General features: G+C 29.7%; 1 protein-coding gene across 1 annotated transcript; it reads left to right on the forward strand.

The window, feature by feature from the left end:
• On the forward strand, positions 3,834 to 7,123 carry LOC109347946. The gene is made up of 6 exons (XM_019588080.1): positions 3,834 to 4,123; positions 4,207 to 4,262; positions 4,680 to 4,735; positions 4,843 to 5,322; positions 6,263 to 6,434; positions 6,968 to 7,123. Exons 1-6 carry the CDS (start codon positions 3,970 to 3,972, stop codon positions 7,121 to 7,123), a joined length of 1,074 nt encoding a protein of 357 aa, XP_019443625.1. The 5' UTR covers positions 3,834 to 3,969.

Below are 12,469 nucleotides of genomic sequence, written 5' to 3' on the forward strand. Positions count from 1 at the left end.
TATATATATATATATATATATATATATATATATATATATATATATATATATATATATATATATATATATATAAATCGACATATAATATACAATATTATAAAAATATAGTAGTAAAAATCTCATAAGTCATTCTATGAAATTATAAGAGAGCATAATTGAGAGGAGGTTGAGACAAGAGACGTGTAACACTGAAAATTAAATGTCAGGTAGGTTGATCATTAAGGCTATATACTTGCTACAACGATTGATGAGAAATAATGAAGGAACCAGAGGGACTTACACATGATTTTCATTGATTTGAAGAAGGCCCATGATAAAGTACTATGGTTACTGTTGCTTGCAACAATTCTAAATGGTACGAAATGATACTTACTGACTGAGTCACGACCAGGTCGCTCTCTTTAAGACGATTCATGACATTGCCCAAAATGTGCAACTATCAACCACGTCGTCCCCATGATAAAACAACTCAAATCTTTGTTATCAGATTCTTACTACAGTATAAGAACCGATCTCGAATACACCCACCACAATATGGCTATCACTGCCAATTCTCGAAATTTCCACAATATGGCTACAAGTGCCAATTCTCGAAATTCTCACAAGATGGCTACTAGTGTCAATTCTCAAAATTCTCACAATATGGCTACCCGTGCCAATTCTTTTCCTACTATACTAAATACCAGTGTGAGTTCTTAAAATACACGCAATTTGGCTACCTGTGCCAATTCTTTTATCTCAATATTGACTACTAGTGTTAGTTCTCAAAATACCCACAATTTGGCCACATGTGCCAATTTTCCCCCTTAATACTGACTACTAGTGTTAGTTCTCGAAATTCCCACAATTTGGCTCTTAGTGTCAATTCTTAGTGTCACGAAAAGAAAGGGGAAGAAATTTGCCTGAAATGCATCAGTAGAAAACATGAGGGAAAATGAAAAAGTTGAATGAAAGCGCATTCAAATTGGGGCTAGTTATAATGTGGGGAGAAAACCTCTATTTATAACATAAGATTTTTCCAAGTTCCTCATCTCTCCAACAATGTGGGACTTGGGAGTTCTTTTTTCAAAACTCTTTTATGTGAGACTTGAGAGCTTTTTAGATTTCACACTCAAAAGTTTCCACTAATGACTTTCAACAAACCAAGTTCCATCAGGTACCTAGATAGGTATCATGGAAAGCTCTAGAGAGGAAAAATGTTTAAATTGCCTACCTTCGAGCAATCAATAATATGTTTGATAGGTCAAGACTAGTTTGAGAACATAAGAGAATATCTCAAAACATTTTCCTATTGTTGCAGGGCAACACCAAGGGTTAACATTGCGTCCAAACTTGCTTATATTAGTATTGAGTGAGCTTATTGAGCATATGTAAGAATCGATATCACAACACATGTTTTTTGTGAATGATATTGTTCTAGTTAGAATCGAGGGAGGAATTATACGAGAAACTAGAAATATGGAGACATGTGTGAGAATCACATAACTTTCATATAAGTCAAAATAAGATGAAATATATTGAATATAAGTTTAGCAAGAGGTGGAAGACCTCTATCATAAAAGTAAAAATTAGAGATCATACCAAACTACAAGTCACTATAATACTCAAAATGTTATATGGAAGTATGATATTATATGACAACCCCACATACTTAGAATAAGAATTTGATTTTAGTGTATCTTTTCACTAGATCTAGAGGTAAATCTCCATGCATACAATAAGATGGCTAAGTAGAGAGCCCTTAGAATATTATTTTTCCCTTTTAAGATAGTCATGAATATAAGGGAGTAATTGTATGAATATGTTGATGAGACAAAAAAGTAATTCTATGACACCCATTCTTACTATTCAACTTTCAAATATATCTTCAATATTGTAATCTTCATGTGTATTATTAGAGAATAAAATATATCCTTATATGAGAAGATAAAATATGTCATTCAACCATTAAAAATATGATAAATGTTCTATTTTTTTTAGTTTTTAGAAATATTTTTGTAAAAATTGTTAAATAGTATACATGTCATAAATTTCTTGTTTGTAGAATATAATTTATCTCATCATATTATGAGATATTTTAATTATGAATATTTTAGTCAAAATTACTACATTACAATGTAGTTAATGTATTTAAGTATACGTCTACTACCTAAATGGATAACTAAAATGGGTAGAAAGACTAATTTTATGAGTCATTGTTACTATTCAACTTTAAAAAAATGTCCTAAAGTTGCAAAAATCAATATGATAAACTTGAGAAGGATACTTGCCAACATTTAAGCTCATAATGCTTGATCTATCTTTCTATGATCTCAATATGAAGAAATTTATAAGTTGATTAAGATTATTTTAAAGAATACCTTAAAAATTAGGAATTTTTTTATGAATCAAACATTTTTTTTATGAAGACACTGTTGAAATTTTTATCCGAACTTTTGAAAGAAATGGTATTATATTTAAGTTATTTCTTGGAAAGTCTAATTTATTTATACAATTTTGAAATCTAAAGCTCAATGGCACCAAACCTTTTCATGTTTGAATTTTCTTTCAGTTTATGCTTTTAAACATAATTATAAGATTAACTCTAGAGTTAAAAGTGATGATAGCTAGGTAAAAGTGATGACCAAAAGGTATGAATTTAATTTCTATGAGTGACACTTATTAAGAGAGATAACCACACACATTAAAAAACATTAGTTTCTTATAAAAAAAAGGGTGATGAAATATACTTGATAGTGCCCAATAATAAATAGCTTAAGCTCTCCCACTTATGGAGCTGGCTAAGGACAACTCAATTGGGCTTTGCCATTTTATAGGCTTTAGATGGACATGATGGATGTGAGTTAAAAGTATAATAAAATAACACGTCTTACGAATTTTGTTGCAAAAAATCCAAATAAATTAAGTTGCCATAAAAAACTAAATAACTACATGATTAATTTTTTTACCAAAATATATTTAGTTGCTCAAATTATTTAGTGTTAACACATGAAAATGATTTACTTTATTTAATAAATGATAGATGATTTAGTTTTAAAATTTCTATTTTTTCTTGCACATTAACTATATCTTTAACACACCTTAAAGAGACCAACAAATTAATTAAACACTAACCTTTCTTACTAAAAAATAGTAAGTAGCTTGCTCCTTATTAATACTGTAGTAATAATAATGTATTATTTATGTACTATCATCCCAATGATTAATACATAGACGATATATTATTTATTACTCATTTGTATTACTTATATTTAGGTTTTGTTTAGGAGTGAAGTTTTGGAGGGGAAGGGAAAAGAAGAGATAGTTATGGAAAGTCTTCTCCTTATTTGGAAGTGGATGACGGAGAGAGGAAAGTTTTAGAGGATTTCTCAAACCCTTACAAACCTTCTATGTGTCTATTTTTAAAGTTCCCACAGTTTGAGATTTTGTGGAGATAAAATGTAATAATAACTAAATACTTTTTTGTAATATTATATAACTATACATTATTTTTCATTTCTCATTTTTAATTATATTTTTAAATGAAAAATAAAAACATATTCTTACATTAGTTTACAATTCTATTTTAAACTTTTTACTCTCAAACAAAGGAAGAATTTTCCTTTATTTTCCATTCTTTTCCTCACTTCCTAACCCTTTAATCTCTTTCATTCATTTCCCTCATAACTATTACATATAAATGATATATGCATAATGTTAAAAACTCATAGTATAATAGATCTTTCTCTCTTATAATAATTTAATAATCTCAATGAATAAGCAAATAAATCTCCAACGGTCCTCGAATATAGTAACTGCAAGTCCAATCTCCGTTTTCCAACGTTCACTCTAACGCATAACGGTCACTTTTCACCCTTACTATCTCTCTCTCTTTCTCTCTTCTAACACTTGTTCATTTTTCTGGGTCTCAATTTTCTCTCTCTCTCTCTCACTCACTATTTCTCTTTTACCCTCTTCTTCCTCTAATCAATGGAACCTGCGAAAATAGATTGGAAGAGACTGGAATGGAGCTTCGTTGAAGACCAACTATATGAGCATATCAACGCACCCAAATTTGTTGACTTCTTGTCCCCTCACCACAATGTTGCTGTTGATGATGATGAAGCTTGGTTTTGCAGACCCGGTAAGTAAAGTTACATTTTTTTCTACTTTTCTCTCTTTCATTCAAATTCAACTTAGTAGTTCTTGTTATTGATGTTGTTGCAGATTGTAATCATCCCAAGACAGCAGAGGATTTTCTCAGATCAATTACTCCTACCAAGGTTTTTTTGGTTTTCCATCTTTTTTTGACTTTTAATTTAAGAGTAAATGATGGTTAGTGTACCAATTTGGTCCCAGAAAAATTAAAAAGTTTTCAAAATTATAAAATGTGTGTTAAACTAATTGTTTTAAACATTTTTTATGATACCTGCTAGAGGTCATTTTAACTTACATTCACAATCTTTCAGTATTAGCTTTATTTTTATTTTTCGAGAATAAAATTGATACTGATGGAAATTTGTAAATACATCCGCTCTCAATTTAATTATAGACCCTTTTGCCCATTTACTATTTTGTAGCTGGGAAGGGTGAGAAACTAACGATATTTGAGATTTTTAATTTTGGGTATCTCCAAAATTATATAAAGATTTAAACTTTAGCTTGCTAGCTTTAATCTTGTTATTTTTTTTTTCTTGAAGGCTTTTAGCCCTGCTTATGTTTCAGAAAATCTTCCACTTGGTGACAAAAATAGAAGGTAACTTGTGAATCAAACCACCCCTCTTCTTTTCTTATGCAATTTGAGGTTCTTGTAAGCATTGTGAACTTTACTAATTTGTTAAAATATGTTGAATATTGGTACAGAGATGTGAAAATTAAGAAAAGAGTAGGAGCCCTCTCATCAGCTTCTCCACGAGATTGCGAATTCGGATTCAAACTTGACACAGAAAACCAAAACCCAAATATGTTCACTACTCCAATTAATCACTTTAAGTCCAAGAAGTTAGCAATGAAGTCAAGTGAAGAGAAGACACTAAATGATCCCGATCCGTTCCAGGACAACAAGGCGCCTTCATTGAGATCAACTCTCTCAGCCAAGAATTTGTTCCCGGGGCGGCCTATTCTGAATCAAATCACAGAATTCTGCAATGAATTGAAAAAATTGGCAACAAGAGCAAAAGAAAGAGAAAATGCCGAAGATTTGAGGCCGCATTTGGAGAGTGGAAAAGTCGTGGAGAAGACCCCGTCTCCTGTTAAAGCTTTGGTAAGGAAACCACTGCTTCAAGTTGGTAAGGCTGAAAGGCCTGAAGGGTTATGTGTTAAAGGGAAGCAACTGACAAAAAAGTAAGCATATCCTCCCTCTGAACCTGTGTTTCCTTAGTATAGTGATTGTAATGTAACCTAAGGGAACCAATCCTCTCATGTCAAATTTGTCATGTGAATAGATAGATACTATGGTCTAGATCCTCAGCATTTTGCAGTCCGGTCAATCCCATCCACGGATTGATCAATCTTGCTGCACTTTACTGATATATTTCCGCTTATAGATGAACTCGGATCGACCAATATCGTGATGGAATTGACCGAACTGAACCTTTCCATTTCCTTATGGGAAGGAAAAAAGAGAATTCTGATATTTAAGTAGACACAATAATTTCCGCTTATACATGTACTCGGATCGACCAATATCCTGATGGAATTGACCGAACTGAACCTCTCCATTTCCTTATGGGAAGGGAAAAAAAGAATTCTGATATGAAAGTAAACACAATTGTTTTAGATAGCAGGAGCACATGACTCTATTCAATTAACCTTAACCTTATCATGTGAAAATTTGGCATAGGAGGAAGTGATGAACCATTCCCTTAACTATAGTACCTGTTGAAATTTGAGGGATTAGATGAGATGGAAAATGAAAAAAATATGCATGTCAATAATGAGACTATGAATAGTTCTCCATGTTTATTAGTCTGCTTTATATTTTTTTAAGTTACTAGCATAGTAGCATGCTTTGAACTGATAATGGATGCTAAATGACATCATAGGATTGAAAAGTTTAGATACTCATTCGATCTTGAAAAAATAAACAAATCTTGCTTTGTTCCTGTAAATATGTGTAGGAGCCACATCTCATCACACAACATGTTTACTTAATCTGCATTGCCAATTGAGTATCTGGTTATAACAAACAAATTTTATAGGTAGTTATATGGTTTCTACAGCCCAAGTTCAGAGAGGGTCATTTCTTGTGTTAACCAATTTGTATATTACTATTATCCTGCAGAGTTGAGGAAGCAGAAAATATGCCTATATCTCTTGACTTGAAGAATCTACAATACATGAGGGATGAAAACTTACAACCCATTAGAACAAACCCTCCTTCTCCTCAGTGCTTCTCTGCTACACTTGGACCCAACAAAATTACTCCTTCAAAGGCTTCCAAATCCAGGCTAATGGTATGTATCTAGCTGCACTTTTACAGTTAAACTTTTCCTATTGATGGATGACAAACAAGATAGTAACTTTTTATCAGACAAAATCAAAATATGCCATCAAACTAAAGAAACTTTAGTAGGTTTGGTTCATCATCTAACCTATGGATAAAGAACTAATCTTTTTCGGAATGTCTGGCTGCTCCTCCCAACAAGTGTCGCTCACAATGGTCGAACCTTTGAGGCTTTTGATCATTTGGTCTATTTGGGGATTTAGTGGGGCCTTCACTACTAGACCAATCCCCTCTTAGTTATCCTTTTAAATATTTTGTCCATTAAGGAAATGAACCAATCACATGTTTATCTTAATTAGTAAATAGCAAGCACCATGTAAACCATTACAGGCTTCTTTTGATGTCTCATATGATTCTTTTAGACACAATCTTACATTGTCCGCTTCTTATTAAGTTGCAAATTGGATTTATCAAACAAAATTTCTCAAACTGTGATTCAGGCATAGGCTTTGCCATAATTGGTTTGTTTGAAATATCCTGCAGGAGAGAGGAGTTCTTGGAGAAGTTGAACAAAACAAAGAAATTGCAAAGGTGTCCCTTGCAGACAATAACAACAGAAGCATGGCAATAGTTGACGGAAGAGAAACAAAAGCCTTGGACATGTTTTGGTTTTTCAAGCCTTGCACACTGTCTGGCTGAATTTATTGTAAACCTTAGAGAAAGTGATTAAAATTCATTTTTTCTTTTGTTTTTCTATATATTAGTCATTCTTTCATTGTAACCATTCTTTAGTAATTTGTCTATTTTTCCACCCTTGTACCATTTATAGATAACGACTCAGTACACCTGTATGAAACAAATATTTCTTTCTTAATAAACTGATTCATCCTCTTGGCTCCTCTTTTCGACCTAACAACATACACTATTGGTTAAATTGGTAATCATTCTTAATAAATTTTGAGTTATCATTAAACAGGAAATTTTCTGTTCGTTTGAATTTTTTTATTACTGTTATATGGTAGCTTTTTGAAATATTATGGAGATAGTGTAGATTTTACTGAATTGTGTATACTATGATGACAAGTTCTTTTTATATTAGTTTTTCTCTGCAAGACTCGTGCCTCTAATGCATGACTCTTTTTTATATATTTTTACTCACTAGACTTGTAGACCATGACCACGAGTTCCACGTGACAATACTCGTGGGGAGAGTACGAGTTTAGTATACGTCACATGAGTTTAATGTTTACGTTTGCGAGGGTTTAGGATTGCATGAGTTTGAACTTTTCATTCATTCTTACACCAAGCCAATCTCGTAGACCATGTCCACGAGTTGATCCCTACACCAATCTCATGGTCGAGAACCATGAGTTCTATGTAACAATACTCGTGGATAGAGTGCACAAGTTTAGTGTATGTTGCATTGGTTTAATGTTACGTTTGCATGGATTTAGGGTTGCATGAGTTTGAACTCTTCATTCATTCTTAATTTTTCATCCATTGTTATTTACATTTTATTTTTATTCGATTATTAGTATTAGGAGTGTAAAAGTTCAGTTCGGACACAAAGACATGGTTCAATTTACTTCAATTAACTGCAAATTTTATTGCAAGAATTGAACCGAATTGCTCATGAACGATTTTGGTTTATGGTTTTCATGATTTTTTATTTATTTTTTGCATAACTTGAAAGTTCAAAATATATTACTAGAAACATTGTTTGTCCATAAAAGAAAAAATATTACTATTATCAGTAAAAAATTGAAACTCATAATTGCTTGTTAGTAACATATATATCAATTATGTAATTGAAAAAAAGGGCTATTGAAATTACTAAATTAGATACTCTATATTTGTGACAAGTGTATAAAAAAAAGGTTATTTTTGTCAATTTGAAGGGATGCTGAAATTACTAAAATAGACATTCTTTATTTGTGATAAGTATGTAAAAGGAGGTTATTATTATCAAATAAAATAAGAATATCAAAATATCATATAAGCCTATTATCCTTTGTTTTACTACTTTCAATGAAACATTCTCCACTTCTTCACATTCTCTCTAATCAAACTACACACTATTTCTCACATTTTCAAATTTTATTCAACAAATCTACCATTTACAACTCTCAAAGTCACTCATATGTATGATTTTATACTCTTTTAATTTTTTCTTTGTTGATAGATATAATTTATATTATTTCTCACCTTTTCAAATTTAGTTCATCAAATCTATGATCTTTAACTCTCAAACCAACTCATAGGTATGATTTTATTTTTATACCCTTTCAATTTTTTCTTTGTTATTAGGTATAATTTCTTCATCATATACTTTTCTGCATGATAATTATTTTTTGTCAATTTGATGGGTAGCCGAAATTACTAAAATAAGCACTTTTTATTTGTGTTAGGTATGCAAAAAGAAGTTATTATTGTCAAATAAAATAAAATTTCCAAATATCATATATCCTTTGTTAAACTTTTATTCAAACATTATTCACTTCTTCACATTATCTCTAATCAAACTACACACTATTTCTCACTTTTTCAAAATTTATTCTACAAATCTATCATCTTCAACTCTCTAACTCACTCACATGCATGATTTTATACTCTTTTAATTTTTTTCTTTGTTGATAGATATAATTTATACTATTTTCACCTTTTCAAATTTTGTTCAACAAATCTATCATCTTCAACTCTCAAACCAACTCATATGTATGATTTTATTTTTATACTATTTCAGTTTTTTCTTTGTTGTTAGATATAATTTATAAATCATATTATTTTTTGCATAATAATTATTTTTTAGCCTTCTATAACAATAACTTCATTTTTATCATATGATGTATGTTAATTTTTTCCCCAAAATGTGTTTATTTTTCTCACACAAAACATGGATTGGTCATATTATTATTTCAGCATTTGCATAAGAGAAAACTCACCTCAAATACAATGATTAGATGTTGCAATTACTATATGAGTGTAGAATAATAATGTTTTTATTTTTATTATGTGGTTGTTGTTATTCATTTTCAATTTAAAAATGTTCCGAATTGTTAGCATTCTCATATGTGAACAAGAATAATGTCTTTATTTGTTTTTCATTTATATTTTGTTAAAATTATTTATGATTTCCAAATTTTAGGCAATTTTCATTGTGGAGATAAATTTAATTAATTATTTCTAATAAATATTGATTATGACACTCGTGATTGCATCCTTATATAATATAACATACGATTTATAACTAATGATGAAATATTATAATCAGTCATTATAACAATTTTTGAATATAAGCAATCCTCATTATGGATATGAATTTGTAGAATTATTTCTAATCAATGTTGATTATGACACTGATGATTGTATCCTTAAATAATATAACGTACAACTTATAACAAATGAAGAAATATTATAATTATCATTATAATTTTTTTTAATATATATTAGTTACCAACATAATTTATTAGCCATTATATGATACTCATGAATCTATCCTTAAATAATATAATAGATGAGATATAATTTATTAGCCATTATATTAGCAATCATATGATTTTATTTTTATATCCAGATATAAAAAGCAATCATATTTAAAAATAGAAAATATAGTGGTTGTAATAATATAGTAATAAAATATACCAATATTTTGTTGGTAAAGCTTTCAACATTTAGTAACATTACGAAATTAAACAACACTACTAATAAAATCAATTGCGAGTATATTATTATATTAGATTAAATATATGATATATAAATATTAAAGGAGGTTACCATGATTGGACTAATATTCTGATGTTTTCATTGTATATTCTTATATGTGATTGAAATAATATTATGAATGCACTTAAATAATATAACGAAATAATTATCTTGATTACGCAAAATATGAATTTTAATTATTGAATGCACAGTATGAATATTCTATATTCTTATATGTGATTGAAATAGCATTATGAATGTACTTAAATAATTTAACAATAATAATTGTCTTAATTACACAAAATATGAATTTTAATTATTGAATGCACATTATGAATATTCTTGAAATATATAATAAATAGAATATTGTAACTAATCTATTCTTAAATAATATAACGTACGATGTATAACTAATGATAAAATAGTATAATCAGTCACCATAACAACTTTTAAATATATATTAGTTACTAATATAATTTATTAGCCATTATTGTTGGATGATTACTTATTATCATTATATTATCTAATTATAGGATAACAATTGTAGATATATTCACATGAAAATATAAGACTTTTTTATTACGAATATATAAAAATAACAAGATTACAAAGCAATCATATTTAAAAATATGAAATATAGTGGTTGTAATAGAGTAATAAAATAGACAAACATTTTGTTTGTATATCTTTCAACAATTAATAACATTATGAAAGTAAATGACACTACTGATTGAAATCAATTGTGAGTACATTCTTATATTAGATTAAACAATATAGATTAAATATATAATCTATAAATATTAAAGAAGGTTACAATGATTAGACTAATATTCTCATATTTTTATTGTATATTCTTATATATCATTGGAATAACATTCTGAATCCACTTAAATATATAAGTATATAACGATAGTAATTGTATTAATTACATAAAATATGAATTTTAATTATTGAATGCACATTATGAATATTCTATATTCTTATATGTGATTGGAATAATTATGAATGCACTTAAATAATATAATAATATAATTGTCTTAATTACACAAAATATGAATTTTAATTATTGAATGCATATTAAGAATATTCTATATTCTTATTGTTAGTGCTTTTAAAACTTTTAGAGAAACTTTACATTGAGCCTTTAATGGTTCATAAGAACCCTTTATTTAGGATCTTGACATTTATGACATTTACATGTTACAGTATAAGGTTAGAGAATACCTGGTTCCATTGCTATTTCTTTCTAGTGTTCTTCCCTGATGCTTTCTCTGATTGCCTTTTGTTTTCACCTCTCCTCCTTCCCTTTATGAGTTCCTTGATGATTAGGAACTCAGTTTTCTTCCTTCTATTCTATAACAATGCACTAGACACTCCTTTATGTTCAGAATGGAATTCCTTATATTCGGAAATGGAATTCTCACACTATGTACATATTATGAGGAGTTATATATAATGAAAACTGCCCATGAAGTGAGAGGGAGGGAGGGAGTTGACAAAACCCCCACTAATCTGATTATTTAATTGGCAACCATCATCACATTAGGCACTTTCATTCAGATTAGTGACTTTCATGCACATGGACCACATTGATTATTAAATTAATCTAACAATCTCCCACTTGGTCCATGTGATGACTTGTAGATTCATAACTTTACTTGCGCTCTTTTATTGAATCTTACAAATCATCATCCTTTAAATTGAGCTGAAATAATTGAATCATGGCGGTCACAAATTATATGAGGCAACCTGATCCCTTCCATGTATCACAATCATCATAATCCAACTCACTTTAATTTGAGTCTTCATTTACCTTTCAAAGACTCATCAAGTTATCTCATCAAAACCATACAAGTACATTCTATAATATAGATAACTTAAACTTTAACTACGGAAACGAAACTTTCATTGAATTCAAATGTGTCATACAATAATGAGCAAACATCCATACATGTATATATACATCAGGTATAATCACATTAACAAGGACTTATCTATAATGCCCATCCTTTCTACATGGCCAATGTAAATCTTGGGCGGCAACCCTTTAGTTAACGGATCCGCTACCATTAAATTGGTACTAATATGCTCTATAGACACTTTCTGTTTCCGTACTTCTTCTTTAACTGACAGGAACTTTAAATCCATATGTTTAGTACCTCTAGAATACCTGTCATTCTTAGAGAAGAAGACAGCTGCGGAATTATCACAATAAAACTTCAGCGGCCTAGCTACACTATCTATAATGCCAAGTCCTGAAGTAAAGTTCCGCAGCCACAATGCATGATTTGTGGCTTCAAAGCATGCCACAAACTCAGCTTCCATGGTGGACGTAGCAATTGT

Source organism: Lupinus angustifolius, chromosome LG05 (genome assembly GCF_001865875.1).
Source record: "Lupinus angustifolius cultivar Tanjil chromosome LG05, LupAngTanjil_v1.0, whole genome shotgun sequence".
In the NCBI taxonomy this organism is placed as follows: Eukaryota; Viridiplantae; Streptophyta; class Magnoliopsida; order Fabales; family Fabaceae; genus Lupinus; species Lupinus angustifolius.